The sequence below is a fragment of the Garra rufa genome, chromosome 23, assembly GCF_049309525.1.
Source record: "Garra rufa chromosome 23, GarRuf1.0, whole genome shotgun sequence".
In the NCBI taxonomy this organism is placed as follows: domain Eukaryota; kingdom Metazoa; phylum Chordata; class Actinopteri; order Cypriniformes; family Cyprinidae; genus Garra; species Garra rufa.
In genome coordinates, this window is record NC_133383.1 from 4,784,937 (window position 1) to 4,806,673 (window position 21,737).

At 34.0% G+C, this 21,737-nt stretch overlaps 2 protein-coding genes across 2 annotated transcripts in view; both read right to left on the reverse strand.

Annotated features, from left to right (window-relative positions):
* Positions 1-9,726, reverse strand: part of pi4kaa (phosphatidylinositol 4-kinase, catalytic, alpha a) — a 53,473-nt gene extending 43,747 nt beyond the window's left edge. The window contains exons 1-13 of the mRNA XM_073830219.1: positions 9,631-9,726; positions 6,727-6,843; positions 5,771-5,864; positions 5,596-5,684; positions 5,106-5,178; positions 3,451-3,713; positions 2,656-2,722; positions 2,360-2,511; positions 2,182-2,247; positions 1,999-2,095; positions 761-952; positions 571-671; positions 271-400 (exon numbers count right to left, since the gene is read on the reverse strand). Of these exons, the coding sequence (XP_073686320.1) occupies positions 271-400; positions 571-671; positions 761-952; positions 1,999-2,095; positions 2,182-2,247; positions 2,360-2,511; positions 2,656-2,722; positions 3,451-3,713; positions 5,106-5,178; positions 5,596-5,684; positions 5,771-5,864; positions 6,727-6,843; positions 9,631-9,726 (1,537 nt within the window). The remainder of the gene's footprint in view (positions 1-270; positions 401-570; positions 672-760; positions 953-1,998; positions 2,096-2,181; positions 2,248-2,359; positions 2,512-2,655; positions 2,723-3,450; positions 3,714-5,105; positions 5,179-5,595; positions 5,685-5,770; positions 5,865-6,726; positions 6,844-9,630) is intronic.
* A 6,088-nt stretch (positions 9,727-15,814) lies between these two features.
* Positions 15,815-21,483, reverse strand: slc25a1b (slc25a1 solute carrier family 25 member 1b). The gene is made up of 8 exons (XM_073829624.1): positions 21,372-21,483; positions 20,732-20,831; positions 19,289-19,427; positions 18,845-18,929; positions 16,819-16,923; positions 16,619-16,734; positions 16,459-16,532; positions 15,815-16,147 (listed from the first exon to the last, which is right to left on the reverse strand). The coding sequence occupies exons 3-8, from the start codon at positions 19,418-19,420 to the stop codon at positions 16,033-16,035; spliced, it is 627 nt and encodes a 208-aa protein (XP_073685725.1). The 5' UTR covers positions 19,421-19,427; positions 20,732-20,831; positions 21,372-21,483; the 3' UTR covers positions 15,815-16,032.
* Between the last annotated feature and the right edge of the window lie 254 nt (positions 21,484-21,737).

The following is a 21,737-nucleotide window of genomic DNA, read 5'->3' on the forward strand; positions in this document are numbered from 1 at the left end:
TTGACTGAAGAGGTGTGGATTATTTGTGGATCACTGTGATGTTTTTATCAGCTGTTTGGACTCTCATTCTGATGGCAGCCATTCAATGCAGAGGATCCATACATTTCTCCAAATCGGTTCTGATGAAGATACAAACTCATTTTGGAGGACCTGAGGGTGAATAAATCTCCAGCAAATTTTCATTTTTGGGTGAATAATTTATTTCTGTGTTTTGATGTACATACATCTAGATATCAAATAAATATCAAGATATCAAGGGGAAGATCTCACCTGTGGTGTACTGACTGTGGTACTTGTAGAGCTTCACCAGCACAGGTGATGGTACCACTAGGAAATCTCTTAGAGACATGGTGACTGAATGAGCCACCACAGGGAAACGCTCACACAGCCGTCCAAGACCCTGTTTCGAGAAACATTGTAAATATCGTCACGTGGCCATGATAATATTGAAACAAAATACATTTTACTCTCGTGATACCCCGATATTGATAATACCATTACACCCCTACCTCTAAATGCACAAAATATTATTTTTAGTGTACTGTGAGAGGAGCAGAACTCCAGACGCACCTGTAAGCAGCAGATGAGCAAAGGCATGTGAGCAATGATGACTTTACTGGACGTCTTAGACTGCAGCTTCTCGGACAGTTTTGTACAGAGGTTTTCCGCACCTGACAGAATCAACCCCATAAATGAATAGTTAGAGAAGTCACATAACACATATGTCAGGCATGTGATACCAGAATCCTCTCAGTCTCACCCTGCTCCTCTGTGACGGCCCACACCATGAGGTCCACGCAGGCGGCGTTGGCCTGGCAGCGGAGTTTGAGCGGGTTCAGCTCGCTGTGCAGATACTCCACGTCATGCAGGATCCTCTGCAGCTCAGACTGACTGCTGCTGAACTGCTCCAGAACAAAGTCATGAACCTCCTTCACGAATGACACCTGCAGGTCTGTGCACATCAAACAATCACATAAATGTTAACAGTAACAAGAGTTACTCAAACTATTAGAGTTAAAGTCTCAGGTATGTTGAATATCTGTGTGAAATTCAGTGGCTTACCTTACTTGACTAATATAGAAAGATATTTTCTTTTATATTTTTATTTGTATATTTTTCCTAAACTTTGAAATCTAGCTGTCTAAACATTGAAACCACTTTTCTACTACATTTAAATATTTTGATTTCAGATTTATTTAATTTTATTTGTAATGAATTGTGATTAGATTTTTATTTGTTTATTAAATATAATTGATACATAATAATTATAATAGCACAACAGTGTTATTTTTTATATTTTTAATACATTTAGCTTTAGTTTAGTTATGTGATAATTTATTAATAATATTATAGATTAATAATATTATTAAGAAAAAATCAACAATTATTCGGTTATGTAATACATTCTATAATTCTATAATTTAATTTTGTGACCTATTATAATAAATATAGTAGAATATTAATAACATAAACAGCATAAAATTATTTGATTTTTTATCTATTAATGAATTAATAAATTATTTGTATAATATAATAACCATAACTGAAATATTTATATAACAGATCATTACTATAAATAATATAATTGATATATAATTTAAATAAATATAAGTTCTATAAATAGCTTAAATTAAATTTAAATAAATATATTTTATCATAAATAATAAACATAACAGTGATGTTATAACAACAAAAAATTATAATAATAGAACAATAAATCTTTGATTTTATTTGCAATAAATTGTATTTTTTTTTACTTTGTGATTTAATTTAATAAATATAACAGATTAATAACTATATTACAAAAATAATAAAACCAAAAAAAAAATTCATTTGTAATAGGTTATAATTTTATTAATTTTTCATTAATTTATCTATCTGTATCAGTCATTTGTATCTCACATGTATATATTTATATAATCAAGTTAAACAACAACTGCTTAAAAGAACACTTTTTCAAATGTTTTAATAATACAATATATAATATTTACAAATTACCTTTCATGTAGTATAAAGTGTCCCTCAGCATTTTAAAGATGTCCACATACAGCGGATCACTGAAGGTCTTATAGAACAGATTAGCTGACGCATTGACCTGTAACAGAGAAAGCAAATATCCAGAAATCAACAGATTGTCTTTTGAACCATACAAAGCAGAAGCATCCAAATCAAAGCAGGTACCTCCAGGACTTCAACCATAGTCTTATCCAGTGTCTTCATAAAGGACTCTGACACAAACTGCTCAACCTATCCAAGAAGAACAACAAACATGTTAAAAGAGTGAATATACTACAGAATATACTATACTATACCCATGTCACATAATATACTACAGCAGCTGAAAGCATTAGAGACTGACCATTTGCAAAAGCTGCCTCAGTAAATCCAGCGGTACATCAAACTCTTTACTGTTGCTGCCTGTAAAGAGCGGTGAGACGGAGAAACTAGAGCTTATGGTGGAGAAATAGTAGTCGGGGTCCACAGCGCTGCCATCCGGCAGATACGAGCCAGCTGGAGCACAAAAAGACCATGTTAAGACCCATCAAATCTACACAGCATTCTGGCTTGAATGTCATGTCCAAACACGTCTATTGTAGGAGAAATACTGTCTAAGTAGTCAAAACTGATAGTAAAAACTGTTCTTTTTGAAGTTACCTTCAAAATAATGAGCAGAAGGGTCAGCAGGAGAACTCGGAGGAAGTCCGGCACGTTCTGGACTGGCCTATAAAACAAAAAAGAGGTCATTATTAACAAAATCACAAATTCAACAAATGCTAAGTCATATAATCTAGTATTTTATATGATTATATATTAACCTTTTTTATTTACAAGCAACTTAAATAACAACTTTTTTTTTTTTACTATTTTATTAGTATTGTTTCATATCAAAAGTAAGTATGTGATACTCTAGAATATATATTTTAATGTTTTTAATTATAGGACACTGGTTGGCATGGGCTCACGCAGGTTTTGTGATTTCTTTTTAAAGACACAATTTAAGGAATAAACGGAAGGGGACACAAGGAAATTAATCAAAATTCATACAAAAAAGTGAGTTTATGATTAAACAAGAACAAATATCTTCCAGTGGGGCCAGAAGGAAAAGCTAATTTATTTTTTTGACCTCACTTACAGATACTTGTTCTTGTTTTAAGCATAACCAATTTTTTTTTTTCTCTCATAAAATAAGACTTCATATCTTCACTTTGTTTCTTGATTTAAGGATGTTTAGATTTTTTTGTAGTACATGCAATATTTATATATATATATATATATATGATATATAACACATACATACATACATACACATATATATACACATACACATATATACATATATATATATATAAAGACATTCTGCTCTGATTTAAGACATTTTGGGCCCTAATTTGAGAATTTTTATTGTTGTGGACGCCCCCTGCTGTTAGAAGGAGAAAATGCATTTAGCACCTGTTGTGAGATGCTGGAAACGCTGCTGGTTTTACGGCGTAAAGTGTCGCTCTGGCAGACGGTGAGGAACGAGCTGGGTAGGATGGAGCGGAAATCGTTAAAGGATCGTCGTCGGGTAACTTCCACCCCGTCTCCTGTGCCCAAGAGCTGAGGACAGACCCGCGGGAAAAGTTTAGACAGCAGAGGCTCCTCTGTGTTGCTGTAGCGGCCAAACGCACGCACCAAACCAAGCAGACAGGGCACAGTGTATTTACACAGGTATTCTGAGAAAATCAGAAGAGAGACATTTAAGTCAACATGAGTCAATATTGACTATTTATTTATTAATTTCAATTTATTTTGAATAAATGTATCCGGTCGTATTGTGCTTATTCTAAAGAAATTACATGTTCTATAATATATTACATAATTACAGATGAGGTCAAAAGTTTACATACACCTTGCAGAATCTGCACAAAATGCATGTTATTTTTTATTTAGTATTATTAAGATATTTCACATGAAAGACCATATATATAGCCCACAAGAAAAAAATAACAGTTGAATTTATACAAATGACCCCGTTCAAAAGTTTACATATACTTGATTCCTAATACTGTGTTGTTACCTGAATGACCCACAGCTGTTTAGTGATAGCTGTTCATGAGTCCCTTGTTTGTCCTGAACAGTTAAACTGCCTGCTGTTCTCCAGAAAAATCCTTCAGGTCTCACAAATTCTTTGGTTTTCCAGCATTTTTGTGTATTTGAACCCTTTCCAACAATAACTGTATGATTTTGAGATCCATCTTTTCACACTGAGGACAACTGAGGGACTCATGTGCAACTATTACAGAAGGTTCAAACACTCACTGATGCTCCAGAACAAAAAAGATGCATTAAGCTGGGGGGTGAAAACTTTTGAACAGAATGGAGATGTGTACATTTTTCTTATTTTGCCTAAATATCATATTTTTTTTAATTTAGTACTGCCCTAAGAAGATACTTAGATGTTTTACAGAGAACAAAATAAGTTACATTTACCCTGATCTTCAAATTCAAAAAGTTTTCAGCCCCTGGCTCTTAAGGCATCATGTTTCCTTCTGGAGCATCAGTGAGTGTTTGAACCTTCTGTAATAATTGCATACGAGACTCTCAGTTGTCCTCAGTGTGAAAAGACGGATGTCAAAATCATACAGCCATTGTTGGAAAGGGTTCAAATACACAAAAAAAAAAGCTGAAAAACCAAAGATTTTGTGGGACCTGAAGGATTTTTCTGAAGGACAGCAGGCAGTTCAACTGTTAAGGACAAACAAGGGACTCAAACAACTATCACTAAACAAAACACAGTTGTGGATCATTCAGGTAAAAAGACAGTATTAAGAATCAAGCGTATGTGAACTTTTCAACATGGTCATTTTTACATATTCGACTATTATTTTCTCTTTTGAACTGTACGTAAACATATTTTACGTGAAATACCTTATTCAAGTCAGTACTAAATAAAAACTAACATGCATTTTGTATGAAACCTCTTATTTTGGTAAAATAACAAATAAGCCTGCATTTATTTGATTAAAAAAAAATGAACAGTAATAGTATGTTTATTATGTCTCACATTATGAAAGTTACAAATTTCACATTAACACATTCAGCATTCATGATGGAACCTAACTGACCTTTATCTTGGCCTTCGATGTTCTGACACATTTCCTGAAGCACCTGCATGAGGTTCATCATAGCCTCTAAAATCTGAAAGAGATTGAAAGAGAGGAAATTAAATATATCAGCGCTGCTTCTTTCCCTGTAGATCTCAGTCAGAGTGGAGACACGGTATAATTTGTGACATGAATGAAAATGAAGCTGTGAGAGACAGTGTATTGTTGTATTCCCAGGTGATATCAACTCAGCTAGTGACATAATACAACCTATTAAGCTTGTTTCTGTTAAGTCAAAATAAAAATGACAATCTCCGAACGCAATCATTTGTTATGTGGTAAGAAATTCAGCTTCTCTTTTTAAATACAATAGGACTGCAAACCTAAAGATAATAATCAAAGGAAGACTGACAGTAACAAGGAACTAGACAATTACGACAATGATGTTTGTTACAATTCAAAAGCATATTAGCAAAGTAAACAATAGTAAGCAAAGTCGTCATGAACACACCTGGATTCGCATGGACTCGTCCATTTGAGCAACGTCCGAGAGCATCGTCACCAAACAGAAAGAGAAATTCTCCGCAATGGGAAGCGTTTCTAAAGACACAAGGAAAAGAGATGCGTAAGATCGGGACTGAGAACAAAATAAGGAAATGTGATAAAAAAAAGGCAGAATTTTATACCTCGTCCTTTCCTCTCCGAGCTCTCCTCGATCCATTGCACCCTGGGTAATCCCTTCAGCAAACCCAACAAGTACGGGACAATGGCATCCTTATGCTGGAGGAGTAAATAAACATACAATTCAGGACTATAGCCCATCATTGCTGCATCATTCACTTTGATTAACGTAATGCTTTAGTAACACTACATTAAATGTGCCACACAATGCCTCACTCACCCAAAAATAAACATTTACTGAGTATTTACTCATCCTCAGTCCTTCCAAGATGCAGATGAGTTTGTTTCTTCATCAGATTTGGAGAAATGAAGCATTGCATTACTTGCTCACTAATGGATGTGAATGGGTGCCGTCAGAACGAGAGTTCAAACAGATGATAAGAACATCACAATAATCCACACCACTCCAGTCCATTAATTAATGTCTTTAGGAACACAAAAGCTGCATGTTTGTAAGAAACAACTCCATCATTAAGACCTTAATAATATATAATGTTGTTTTTTCCAGTGTAAAAGTCATCTCATCTGAATCTGAAAAACAGTTCTCAACAAATATGTTGGGGGATTTTGATGTGAGAGATGACAGAAGATGGACTGGAGGAAGCGCTATTATGGATTATGGACTTGTATTATAACCAGATATAATGGTATGAAGTTTTAAAAATGGACAAAATGTCTTAATAATGGATTTGTATCTTTAAAATAAGATGTTAATTGATGGACTGGAATGGTGTGGATTACTGTGACGCTTTTATCAGCTCTCATTCTGATGGCACCCATTCACTGCAGAGGATTCATTGGTGAGCAAGTGCTACATTTCTCCAAATCTAATGAAGAAACAAACTCATCTACATCTTGGGATGGCCAGAGGGAGAATGCATTTACAGCAATTTTTCAGTTTTGGATTAATTATTTCTTTAATCAATGAAGCTGAGGAGTGCAGCTGCGCTAAAACCAGTACCTGGAGCTCAGACTCCACCAGGAAGATCCCAAGTGCGATCACAGCATCTCTCCTCCGCTCATCCAGCTGGAAAACACCACGGATGTCCACGGGACACATGCATTGTAGCTTCTGGACCTATATTACAGAAATATGCAAATATATTCAAATGTACCATTTTCATCATGCAGAAGCAGAACGAGCCGATTTGACTTTTTTCATCCACCTGTCAAGTTTAAGATTTTGGGCTTTTTGGTTCTTTATAAAAATTAAAAAAAAATTAGACTAGTGGAAAGAAAACATCCAAAAGACGCTGTTAAGTTTTTCTTTTATAGCACTTTATCTATTTGTCAATAGATTTTAATTACAATCCATATTTTTAAAGCCGAGTTTTTTTCTCCTACACTGAGCCATAAATCTCCACTTCAGTAGCACTTACACACACTAAACTTTACATTTTTATTCCTGTCTATATCCTGAAGGTTTTACAGAGGGATTTGTTCATATATGATTTGCTTGATTATATACAACAATTTATTCTCCAAAAAACTGTGAAAATATATTGTTTTCTATCTGTTCTAAGTATTTTCTGAACTATGGACTGACAGAAATGAGATACCCAAATTCCTTCTTAAATGTCAACAAAAATTAAACAAAAATTTTGAAACTCATCCAGTGTTTCGATTTTTGTACTAGAAATGTATGCAAATTAGCGCATATTTTATTAAATAATGGCTAAGTTGCATATTTAAACCTAACATTTTAGAAAATCGCCTTGATTTGTATAAATATCTAGTCAAGCTGCTGTCTAATATTACATTTCGGGGTGTCAAACTACAGAGTAAAACATGACACCATCAGGGTTATTACTGTTAACTATACTAAAAAAAAAAAATTATAAAAACATTTTTTGTTAATTGAAATAAAAATGAAATTAAAGGATTAGTTCACTTTCAGAAAAAAAAATTACAGACGATTTACTCACCCCCTTGTCATCCAAGATGTTCATGTCTTTCTTTCTTCAGTCGTAAAGAAATTGTTTTTTTGAGGAAAAATGTTCAGGAATTATCTCCATATAGTGGACTTCAATGGTGCTCACGAGTTTGAACTTCCAAAATGCAGTTTAAATACAGCTAAATTAACTTATTTTCTTAAATAAATTAACATTTATACACTTTTTAAACACAAATGCATGTCTTGTCCAGCCTTGCGATGAGCATTCTGGTTCAAGACATCACCCTACATCGCTGTTTTACCTTTTTTTGTAAAGAGCTTTTTACAACGAAGTTGGAGGAGAAAATGATACAGGAGTTTTTTGACATACCCTATCTCTATTGAACCGGAATACACAGAGTACATGCAGAGCTAGACAAGATGAGCATTTGTGGTTAAAAAGTGTATAAATATTAATTTAAGAAAATGACCAATTGTTTCGCTAGATAAGACCCTTATTCCACTTAGAGCCATTTGAAGCTGCATTTAAACTGCATTTTAGAAGTTCAAACTTGCAGGCACAATTGAAGTTCACTATATTGAGAAAATTCTTAAAATGTTTTCCTCACAAAACAATTTCTTTACAACTGAGGAAAGAAAGACATGAGCATCTTGGATGACAAGGGGGTGAGTAAATTATCTGTACATTTTTGTTCTGGAAGTGAACTAATCCTTTAAATAAAATATAAATATTTGAAAGTTCAAATCAACAAATCAAACATGAACATTAACATAAAAAAAACACAAACTAATAAAAATAGACAAAATCACATAACAAAATGAATAACAAATTACATCAAAAAGGTGAAAACTAAAAACATAAAATTTAAAGTGACTCTAAAATATTATTAAAACTATAATAGCATTTAAATAATACTAAAATAACACTGGAAAACCACAAAATAATACCATAAGTGCACAAAAACAAGTTCACCCAAGGCATAAGGAAGTCCACAACATGCTTCCCTTTAAAACAGACTATTGATCAAGCATTTTACACTTCAGAATTACAACTTATTATGATTTTAAACCTTCCTTCTGAAGCAATAAGAGTCATAACAATGTCATGCAACCAAAGAGTGGCCAAAAACCATTATGGATGAAGAATCTCAGATGCAAAACTGACTTTTAAGACACGAAAAGACATACTTGCTTTTACATGAGAATATCTTTGCACAGATTTACTATAGCTCTGAAATTGTTTTGCTCTCGGAGTCACAATGACTTTTCTATAGTGACCCACCCTTGAAACAGCGATCTGGTTTTTCACGTCTTGTCAGGCAGTAATAACATGTTTTAAAAAATCAGCAATGTATGCTTTACATCTCTGAACGATAAATTACCACTAAAAGAGCTTTTAAAATAAAACATCAGCTCTAAAATAAATTCATGAATCAATACAAACAGTGCAGCCTGAACAAACCTGAAATTTTAATGTGATTTAACTGGTGTTTTTGGATGATCTGACATTACAGATTTCACTCTAAACAAACATGTTCTGTATTTATTTACTAGAACATGTAGTATTAGTATTATTACTATTATTAAATTAATAGTTTAATGTTTTACAGATTATTCCCTATAAATGTATCGTAACAGATCAGTAAAGCATTTAGAGTAAACGCTTGTGTAAGTAATTATTTAACTTTAGTTTAAACGTATTGTTTAGATGACTATATATAGATATTCATGAATAATCCTCTAAATATAACAGTTAGAGTTTTAAGGGGAAGAACGTAAAACTAGCAAAGCAACGACTGCAGTGCACAAAGCTAATGTCAGCCGATTTAAATGCCAGATAATTAACATTTGGATGTACGTGTTAACAAAGGTTATATAAATAAGAGAGAACATCGAACGCTTGATTAAACTGATTTGTTTTGGTCCTGTTAGCCGTTAGCTCCAGATGCTAATAGGAAGTAAAACTCTCACCTTGTCAAGCGGAGCGGGTCGATGAGCAGCCAGAGAGCGCGCGAGAGACAGAACAGTATTAAAATAAAAACCTCGCGACGTCCCTTTCGACGACATTTTTCAGTCAATATTAAAACAAACAAATATCTACATCTTCAATTGAAATGCTCGTCAAGTGACAGCAGATGAGAGCTGCGGCTACGGAAAGCCCGAGCGCACATTTGACAAGGTCAATGTAGACGTGCTGCAGTATTTACGCGTTCGCCTTATTGCTAATCTGCTTAAATTATACTTCAATATACAATTATACTCCACAATTATAGAGAAATATAATTCACCCTTAGTAAGACTGACTATATGCTTTTTTATAAAAATTGAAGCAAGTTAAATATTACCTTAAATCTAATATTTAAAAACGACATGCACATATTTAAAAACTAATACTGACAAAACAAAAAAAATGTTTATGCATTTTCAAATTGTAAGCGACCTTTCTTTCTGTTTTAAAGATGTTTTCTCTTAATTATTTTAGTACTCTAATAGCCTATATGAAAATACAACTTTTTGTTTTCCCTGCTAGCTAAAGTTCACATACATAAATACTTACTCTAAATCTCTTTTCTTTATTTAGAGTTGATCTATACAAGTATATGGAAACTATCCAAAGCTCTGTAAATGCTAAATCAGTCAATATCTCTATATTCATCATATTATTACATGCATTTAGTTTTTTTTAACCTGGCAACACATTTGTGTAAACATTCTTTCTTTCTTTCTTTCTTTTTTGTAACTGTACTGCCTTGTTTGATGTTTTGTATCGTTTAATTAAAAAAAAACCTGAAAAGATTCGCAATACCCGCTCAGAGTCCCGATCTGTATCACATGATTCACTATATGCGCTTTGAAACCTTGATTTGAATCAAAAGATTCGCGAATCCGCTCCAAATTTCCAATCCGAACGAATGATTCACAATACGCGCTCTGATCTGAATCAATTGATTCGTGATACACGATTCCAAAGTTCTGATGCGCTTTGAAGTTTCGATCGGAATCCAAAGATTCGCGAACCCGCTCCCAATTTCCCAACAAATGATTCAGGATACACGTTCCCATCCCAAACTGAATCAACTGATTCATGACACGTGATTCGAAGTTCGGGATATGTGTTTTGAAGTTCCAATCGGAATCAAAAAATTTGCGAACCTGCTCCAAAGTTCCGATCCAAACAAATGATTCAGGATACGCGCTCCAATCCTGATCTGAATCGATTGATTCACGATACGCTCTTTCGAAGGTACGATTTAAAGCAAATGATTTGTGATGCGCATTGAAGTTCCAAACGATCCGAAACAAATAATTTGTGAAACGTGCTCAGAAGTTCCAATCTAATAAAATGATACGTGAACCGGCTCCGAAGTTCCGATCTAAATGATTTGCAAAACTGCTCCAAAGTTCCGATCCGACCAAATAATTTGCGAGTCATGCTCTGAAGTTCCGATTCAACCAAATGATTTGAGATACACGCTCCGAAGTTCCGTCTTAAAGCAAATGATTCGTGATACGTGCTTTGAAGTTTGAAACTGAATCAAAACATTTGCAAACCCTCTCCAAAGTTCCGATGCAAACAAACGATTTGCAATACGCTTTCCGAAGTTCCGATTCAAAGCAAATGATTTGCGAACCTAAATTAAACTAAATTTAAAGATTCTTAAACCCCCTCCGAAGTCCCGATCCGAACAAATGATTTGCGATAGATGCTCAGAAATTCCGATCTAAAGCAAATGATTTGCAAACCCGCTCTGAACTTCCGATCCAAACTAATGGTTTGCGATACGCGCTCCGAAGTTACGTCTTAAAGCAAATGATTCGTGATACGCATTTTGAAGTTTCGATCTGAATCAAATGATTTGCAAACCCGCTCCAAAGTTCCGATCCGAACAAACGATTTGCAATACACTTTCTGTTCCCATTCAAAGCAAATTATTTGCGAACCGTGCTTTGAAGTTTTAAACTTAATTTAAAGATTCTCGAACCCACTCCGAACTTCTGATCCGAACTAATGATTTGCGATACACGCTTTGAAGTTCCGATCCGAACAAATGATACACAAACCCATTTCGAAGTTCCGATCTGAACAAATGATTTGCAAAATGTGCTTGAAGTTATGATTTAAATCAAATAAATCGCAAAAAGCGCTACAAAGTTACGAACTGATTCAAAAGATTTGCGAACCTGCTCCGAAGTTCAGATCTGAACAAATGATTCGCGATTTATTTGATTTAAAAAACCTAGGAAGTTCTGATCTAAAGTAAATGATTTGTGATACATGTTCAGAAGTTCTGATATAATCAAATGATTTGCAAACCCGCTCCGAACTTCCGATCCGAACTAATGATTTGCAAACCCACTCCGAACTTCCGATCCGAACTAATGATGTGCGATACACGTTCCGAAGTAGGGGTGTGCAAAGCAGCCGGTATTTGTATCTGTATTTGTATTTGTTGAGGGGGGAAAAGTATTTGTATTTGTATTTGTATTCGAGTAAAATTCAAAATAGGTGTAAAAATCCTTTTTTTTGTGTGTGTGCTAAACTTTTAATTTACGTTATAGTGTAAGTATTCTTTAATTATATCCATTATAATAATTATGGATATGCAATATTGTTTTTTTTGCAAAATATTGCAAAATTTTTGAATATGTAACAAGGAACGTCATTGAAAAAAAAAAATAACATGACAGCCATTACCTCATCTATGGTTAAACCAACTAATAAAATACCATTATGAACATTATGAACCCCACCACCACCTGTCCTTGTTGGAGGATGCTGAACAGACAGAATTAAATGAAAAAATAAAAATGTTCTTCTTCTGAAAGAACTTCTTTCCCGTGGCGTCTGCCGTTGCTAAGCAACCATGACCGGATCTCTCAATGAGGACTCGGAAGTTTCAGCAAAGCATAAATGGATTCCCAGCATTAAAAATCGCTTGCATTAGCTCTGCTATTAAATGTCTTTAAAAATGGTTATTCATGTACAGATATGATCAGCTGTTCCTCCAACTTGGCATTCTGAAAAGTTGAGATGTATTTATCCAAAGACTATAGAATATTTATCTCGATGTGGCGCGGACGCACCTGGAAAAAACGAGCGCGTAGCACCGTGTGAGCGTTGCTTTCATTATGAGCGCGCATACCGCGCGTCTACATTTGAAATAACTCACTCACTCATGCGGGCATACACTGACTGCGGTCTCCCGAGGAAACGCAGCTTTTTTGATAGAAAGTTTTTCTTGTTCCCGAATACAAATATTTATTAAGGTATTTGTTCGAAATAAGTATTCGTTAAAAACACGCTATTTGTGCCTTTCCGAATACCGTATTCGGGTTCGGCTCCACCCCTACTCCGAAGTTACATCTTAAACCAAATGATTCGTGATACGCGCTTTGAAGTTTCGATCTGAATTAAAAGATTTGCAAACCAGCTCAGAAGTTCCGATCCGAACAAATGATTTGCGATAGCCTAAGGAGTTCTGATTTAAAGTAAATTATTCGCGATAGATGCTCAGAAGTTTCGATCTAAAGCAAATGATTCGCAAACCGCGCTTTGAAGTTCCGATCTAAATCAAATGATTTGCAAAGCTGCTCCAAACTTCCGATCCGAACTAATGGTTTGTGATACACGCTTTGAAGTTCCGATCCGAACAAATGATTCGCAAACCCGCTTCGAAGTTCCGATCAGAAAAAATAAATTATTTGCAAAATGCGTAGTTCCGATTCAAATCAAATAAATCACAAAATGCGCTATACAGTTATGAACTGATTCAAAAGATTTGCGAACCTGCTCCAAAGTTCAGATCCGAACAAATGATTTGCGAGTTATTTGATTTAAAAAACCTAGGAAGTTCTGATCTACAGCAAATGATTTGTGATACGTGTTCAGAAGTTCCGATCTAAATAAAACGATTCACGACCTAGCTCAGAAGTTCTGATCTAAATTAAATGATTCGCAAACCTGCTCCAAAGTTCTGATCTGAACAAATGATTTGCGATATGCGCTTTGAAGTAAAAAAAGCGCTTTGAAGTTATGATCTGAATAAAAGATTCACAAACCCCCTCTAAAGTTCCGATCTAAAAAAATACACACCAAAATTCCGATTTGAACAATTGATTCACGACTTGAAGTTCAGCTGCACCTCAAAATACATTTTAAATAGAAATGTATCAGTATATATTGAGAAATGAGAAATTATTGTTGTATCTGATTGTATTAGTCTTCATAGAGTGATAGTCAATGTAAAAAGTGCAAATGGGACAAGCAGATGAACACAAAACTGGTGAAATTTGTTGAAAAAATTCATTCAGAATGATTCTTTGATAAATGATTCAGTTCTGTAGTCTGTTTTGTTCCAGTACTCATGAATCAGTGGTCTTGTGTTTGTCAGATGTTTTATCTATTTAATTTTAGCTGTAAATGATTTATCCTGTTTGTACTTATCTTGATTTTTTACGTTTTTAGTTTGTTTATATACAAGTGTATATATACAATTATGCATGTAAGAAATAAAAGAGACTAGTTTGTCCAGTCAGCATAATTTATTCTGAATTAGAACATGAACTGAAGGCACATTATTATCATTTTCAATTACTGCATATTTTAAGACATACGTTTGGAATGCATTCTGATTACTTTCACAGAAACACGACAATAAAATCCTATATTTATTCCCACTACTGTTTCCTGGCCCAACATGGGTCGCCTATGCTTTACTGTTTACAAAGTCAAATAAACACTAGACCAAGATTTGGCTGCAACATGGTATCTTTTAGAAATATGGCATTACAGTATATCTAAAACACGTCTTCAAAGAGTCAAGAACCACAGGCACAAATGATATTTCTGACAGTGAAAACTCTTAAAGACTGTACATTCAATCTCCCACATGATGTATAAAGGCAAAACACATGTTATTTAGTCATTCTAACCTCTAAAACAGTTGCATACTAACAGTTAAGCCACTCTAGCTCTCTGGTCTGCTGCTGTGAAAACGTTTTACATTTAAAAACAATGCTGTGAACATTCGCTTTATACAACGTCACCTTGATTTCATAGATATTGGATATATTTCACCTCTCTTGTCAGTTTTGTGAATTTCAGATTTGTGAGAACTTCTTGAGGTAGGAAAGCAGAAGAAGAGAAACAGAAATACAAGCACGCTGAATGGTCTTTTAAGGCAAGGACTGATCCGTGATCAGCTTTTAAGAGGCTCTGGCCAGATCTGTTGACCTTTTTTATATAATTTACAATATTCAACTCAGGTTAAAGAAGTAAACATTGTATTTAAGGGTTATCTTTGGTGATGCTCGCTTAGTTAAAACAACACTGTTCAGTTTAAATGCACATTATATGGTGTTGATTTCAGAGATTGAGGCATACAGTCATTGTATATGTCACTGTTACTATGCTATACTGTTACAGTAGGGTTTAATTATATGCAAATTATGGAAAAAATGACTTAATGTAATGAAGCAGAATTACAAAAATAATAGATCATATGATGTATATTAATATAGGCACTTAAAATAATCACTAAACCTGGATTACTACCAAATGTGAAAGTGCATGTATCATATGTACCACTAGTACTTGTCAAAAAGTTAAAAATTATGATTTTTAAATATTCAAAAAATACAGTAATATTGTGAAATATTATTACAATATGATATAACTATGTTCTATTTGAATATATTTTAAAATGTAATTTATTTTTATGATCAAAGATGAATTTTCAGCATCATTACTCCAGTCTTCAAAATCACATGATCCTTCAGAAATCTTTCTAATATGCTGATTTGCTGCTTAAATTGTAAAAATTGTTCACAATATGTATTTTTGTACACATGAATGCAACCTTTTGACAAGTACTAGAGTATAAAACACATTTGTATCTTATAATTAAAAGCTTTGGTTATGATTTTTCTAAAATACATATTCAGTTTTTTAAGTTTCATGGTGTTCAAGGTAGGCCCTCAGCACTTAGTATATAATCACAAAATTAAAATGCATACAACAGAAAAGTATAATATTTGCTGGTAAATTGCACTTTAGAAAATAACTAGAAACTAGAAATTAATTTTCTACGACACCTAATGTTTAAAAAAGTCAAATAAAAATTGAGTGAGTCTCCCTAAAGATAAAACATTTAAAAAAAAGTCTAATATTTAAGTTGGTCTTTGAGTTAAAATACTAATTTTCAAGTATTGGGTGTCTTTCTCACATTAGCTGGGGAAATGTCTCTTTCTCTGTGTTGATTAAATGGTAATGAAGCACATTCCAGTGACTTTCTGTGTGGTCTGCTGTTGGCAGGTATTTTGGCCGCTGTGTAAACGCCGGTATGATTTCACGAAGGCCAGACTCCGCCTCCGTTAATCCGTCTTCCACACCTTGTTGAGAACTTTAACCACTTCCTCGTAGATAATGAACACTATCGCCACGTCCATACAGACACGACCTAACCTGGGCACGGTGCCTTTGTAGAATCTACAGAAGAGAGAGAAACCACACAAAACCTTTCAAAAACATGCTTGGGTCATTATGCATTACAGTAATGAGAATTTGGTCAGAGTATTGCTTAATGGTCATGAAAAGAATGTCAAAGAATGTGCATGTCTTTATGAAATGTTTGGTTTTAGGGGAAATTGTGACAGCGGATGTTTTTATGTACAGTTAATATACATATATTATTGATTGTGGGGTAAATTGCAAGTGTATCCACTGATGTTTTCCTGAGAAACGCCCATAAATATCTCCATCAGGTGTGTTAGTTTTATGTTAGTATCACGTTTACTTACGCAGCCGGTCCTTCGTATTTCATGATTTTGATGGCACAGTCAACTGTGCTCTTATATTTGTGAGCTTCCAATCCCTAAAAAACATCATGAAACCAATATTCAGCCAGGTCGTACTACAGTTTTCCTTCTGTTTGTCAGTGTTAATGATTTTATTACACACCTGCATTCTAGTTTTGATCACATCCAGTGGTGTATTTCCAAACACGCTTGCGGCTCCAGCAACGGCTCCAAACACTCCGGTCACGAAGGGGTTAATACTCTTATTGGGGTTATCACCTAGTGAACACAGTGATCACTTCAGCCACACTGTTTGATCAGCACAAATAGTGCTTATAATAATTATTGGATTGTGTTTCACACCTTTGTACCAGTTTCTGAGAGCGGTCATGACGTAGAATCGGATGGCCTGGTTTGAGCCCTGCTTCAGTACTGTTGCGGTCAGTCCCTGATATGTTCCTTTGAGTCCTGTGAAAACAGATGAGAGTTTCACAAACTCATAATAACGTTTTCATGCTACTCTAATGATGGGTTTGTGCTAGCTTGCAGCTTCCTGTGGTTCAAATAGTTGGTTAGATCAGAAATCGGTTACAGTTTGACGATCACATGGATTCTTGCATCAAATGTCCATGTGAGATCATACCATGCCAGAAACCTTAAGGATATCAAGTTAAGATCATGTTCCATGAAAATATTTTGTACATTTTCTACCATAAATGTATCAATACTTAATTTTTGATTGTTAATATGTGACCCTGGACCACAAAACCAGTCTTAAGTCGCTGGGCTATATTTGTAGCAATAGCCAAAAATACATTGTATGGCTCAAAATTATTGATTTTTCTTTTATGTCAAAAATCATTAGGAAATTAGGTAAAGATCATGTTACATTAAGATTTTTTGTAAAATTCCTACTGTAAACCTATCAAAATGTAATTTTTGATTAGTAATATGCATTGTTAAGAACTTAATTTGGAGAACTTTAAAGGTGATTTTCTCAGTATTTTGATTTTTTTGCACCCCTAGATTTCAGATTTTCAAATAGATGTATCTCGGCCAAATATTGTCCTATCCTAACAAACTATACATCAATAGAAAGCTTATTTATTGAGCTTTCGTATGATGTATATATCCCAGTTTGTAAAATTTAACCTTATGACTGGTTTTGTGGTCCAGGGTCACATATGCATTGCTGAGAACTTCATTTGGACAACTTTAAAGGCGATTTTCTCAATATTGTGATTTTTTTGCACCTTCAGATTCCAGATTTTCAAATAGTTGTATCTCGGCCAAATATTGTCCTATCCTAACAGCTTTTATTTATGACTGGTTTTGTGTCCAGGGTCACATATGAGACATGCAAAATTTTAGAAGGTAATAACTACAAATAAACAGAACAAACTTTGAAAAGACAAAGTGTGTTTTAGCCAAGGATTTGAGGTTATTTAAATGAAATCTTTTTTTAGTTAATCAATCTCACACCAGTGTTGTTATCAAGAATTTAAACCAATTGTTATTTTTAATCATTTAAATAAAGCTTAAATGAAATCAAATGTAAATATTACATGAAAAATACAAACGTAAAACACTTATTTTAATTATTTTTTTTATTAGAAATGTTGCCTAGGTGAAATAAGTTTAAGAGGAAGTACTAAAATGACTAAAACTGAAATAAAAATAAATTAAAGCTACATAAAAATGAAAAAAGAAAAGAAAGCTGAAAATAAAAATGAATGCATAATAATAATAATAATATAATAACTTTGCTTCATGCTAATATAATTTTACAAACTGTGTGCTTTACAAAATAATTTAGTAAGACATTTCTGGGTTGGTTTTTATAATAAACACAGCTATAATAGAATATATTTATATACACATATACATACATACATACACTATAATAACTATAATGAAATTGCCAAAATAAGGAAAGCAGCCAAAAGTGTACGATTGCATTAGAAAATGTTTTCTAGAAATATAATCAGTATGTTAATACAATCAATATGTTATTTTAGTTTTTATTAGAATTTAGTATCAGTTTTTACTTTTGCATTTTCTGTTTTTAAAGTTTTTTGTAATTTTGTTGTGTTTTTATTATTTTTAGTTTTTATTATTTTAAATATATATTTTAATTCTATATATAGAATTATATAACTTTATTAATTACATAGTTTTAGTATCAGTGAGTTTAGTAGTTTAATAAAATGAGAAATTTTACCTTGGCAACTATTTTATATAACATTTATTGTTTTTCAAGTAAGAATATTTCGTTTTAGTTTCTATAATAACTCTACTTATGTATCACTGTTCAGATATGTCTGTTTTAAGTGTGTTTGGTCTCCAGGCGGTGGCGCTACAGACTAAACAATTCAGCATTCACATGTACCTTGTGTTCTGACAATTTCTCTCACGCCATGGAAAAAGCCTCTGTACTTTGGGTTTGCTGAGGTCTGATCGTGGATGAATTTGACCTGAATTTAAAGCAAAACATATTCAAATCAATGTTAATTCAAACATACTCTGTTATAATTCACATGTTTTGGACAGATATGTAGGCAATGCATTAAAATCTGCAATAAAAGCTGTATGCCTCTTGAATGTGTTAATGCATTAATGCATATTCTAGTCTGATGGTTTACTTTTGTAGCTGGTAAAGCACAGGTAAACTCTACTACTTTTTGCATCAGTGTGGAATTTCTTACAGTGTGTCTAGACAGTCAAAAGTCAAATGTTGCATTGCTCACAATCTCAGTGTAGATCTCAAGCACTAGGCCTCTAACTATCGATGCATGCTAAACTGCTAAAAGCATCAGCATATCACATCACACACCTTGACAGTCTCCATAGGACACACTACGACTACAGCCTCCGCCACTCCTGCGCCCAGACCGCAGATTAACCCGCGTTTGCTGTCCAGCTTCCCAGACTCATCCCTCATCTTATTACTGAGGAATTCAAACATCCCAAACCTGCAGAGAAACACATGACAGTCTGAACACTAACACATCTCATGCTTAAAAATGACATGAAAAAGCTTTCTCAGAAGTTTACATACACCTTGCAGAATCTGCAAAATGACCAAAATAAGAGATCATGCAAAATGCATGTTTATTTTTTTTATTTAGTACTGACCTGAATAAGATATTTCACATACAGTAAAAGAAGTTTACATATAATCCACAAGAGAAAAATAATAGTTGAATTTATAAAAATGACCCCGTTCACTGTATTCTTTATACTGTGTTGTTACCTGAATGATCCAAAGCAGTTTTTTCCCCTTTGTTTGTCCTTTGGTTTTTCAGCATTTTTGAGTATTTGAACCCTTTTCAACAATAACTGTATGATTTTGACATCCATTTTTACACTAAGGACAACCGAGCGACTCATATGCAACTATTACAGAAGGTTCAAACACTCACTGATGCTCCAGAACGAAAAAACAATGCATTAAGAGCCGGGGGGTGAAAACTTTTTCTTATTTTGCCTAAATATCTTTTTTTTTTTTTTCATTTAGTATTGTTAAATGAGCTACAGAAGATGTTTCCCAGAAGACAAAATAAGTTAAATTCATCCTGATCTTCAAATTCCAAAAGTTTTCACCCTCGGCTCTTAATGCGTAGTGTTTTCCTTCTGGAGCATCAGTGAGTGTTTAAACCTTCTGTAATAGTTGCATATGAGTCCATCAGTTGTCCTCAGTATAAAAAGATGGATCTCAAAATCATAGTAATTATTGGAAAGGGTTCAAATGCACAAAAAATGCTGAAAAACCAAAGAATTTGTTGAACCTGAAGGATTTTTCAGAAAAACAGCTGGGAGTTCAGGACAAACAAGGGACTCATAAACAACTACCACTAAACTAAAACAAAAAAGTGTATTTAAATTCTTAAATGGAATAATTTTTTTTATCAATTTAACTATTGTTTTCTTTTGTGGACTATATGTAAACATATAGTCAAGTCAGTACTAAATAAAAAAAATAACATGCATTTTGTATGATCCCACTTATTTTGGTAAAACAATTACCATTTTCCAGATTCTGCAAAGTGTATGTAAACTTTTGACTTTATATGTCACTTATTACTTATATGGGCTACTGAGCAGGTTGTACTCTACACAAAACACATCTAGTCTATGAAATGTTGTAGAGCAGAGCAAAACTAGAAACTGTGGGCAGCTTTCAGCTGGAATAAGCTCCATTGAGCATCAGACTTCACACTGACAGCCGTAGGTCCAGCTGTGCGAGGCTCATCCCAGCGGGTCAGGAAACGCTCACCTCACAGCAGCTTTGGGAATGGAGCCATAGAGCAGAGAGCTCAGACCGCGGTACAGACCCTTCACCCCATGACCCTGCACCGTCTGCTTCACACAGTCAACTGAGGAAACAAGACACTTCAGTATCATCATCAATACTCCAAAACAGAGCTATCTGCATTATAATCTCAGCCTGAGGTATTTAAAATGCTAATCTTTTTGGAAACGTGGGCGGCTATGAATTATTAAAAGCATTCATTTCCTTTTCAAATTGTGCTGATCTCCTGCAGCTGAGTAAATCATTTATCATTTCACAAAGAGAACATGACCAGACTGTCCAAACGTGACACTGCTGGTTGCAAGCGTGCAGTTGGTTAACAGGTGAACCTGGTTGAACAATCAGTGCTGATAAACTTGTTATGAAAAGGGGCCACAAAGTCCAGCGGCTGATAAACCCTGAACTTGTGCATCGGTTACTGTACTTTAAACCTTCAACTGAAGTGGACTCTGTCTCTCTGCTGATGAACCATGTGTTTTTACGCACAAAGATTAAATGAGGGTGTTTGAAAGCTCTCAGGACAAAGCAGATGCAATTATAATTAAATCAATTGCTGATTGTTTATTTAAGGTAAAAACATGAAATAATTGGAGCTAATTCTCACCGACGCCTTTGTAGCGAGGCGGGTTTGCCCTCTCATCTAACTGTAGCTGAGTTTTCACATACTCTGTAGGAAACGTGATGCAGATTTCAATGCCTCCGGCAATCCCACCTGGAAAACACAGTCATTAATAGTGATATTAAAAATATAAGCCATGAATCAGGGTTATTTTTGTTCAATTAAACTACAATTAAAAGCATAAAAAACACTATTGTTACTTGAAATAAAATAAATGTCAACTGAAATATATAAAAATATATATACACTACCAGTCAAAAGTTTGGGCACACTTGGCTTAATTTATTTATTTAGATTTTTTTTTTGTCAAATATTAATTCATTATTTTAAAATACAATACAATACAATATA

Coding starts and splice junctions, on each gene's coding strand:
- slc25a1b (XM_073829624.1), bottom strand. CDS start 19,420: ATGTTTGAATTCCTCAGTAATAAGATGAGGGATGAGTCTGGGAAGCTG. Junction 16,924..18,844: donor AGAAATTGTCAGAACACAAG/GTACATGTGAAT, acceptor CTGTTTTCACAG/GACTCAAAGGAACATATCAG. Junction 16,148..16,458: donor AAATACGAAGGACCGGCTGC/GTAAGTAAACGT, acceptor TCTCTTCTGTAG/ATTCTACAAAGGCACCGTGC.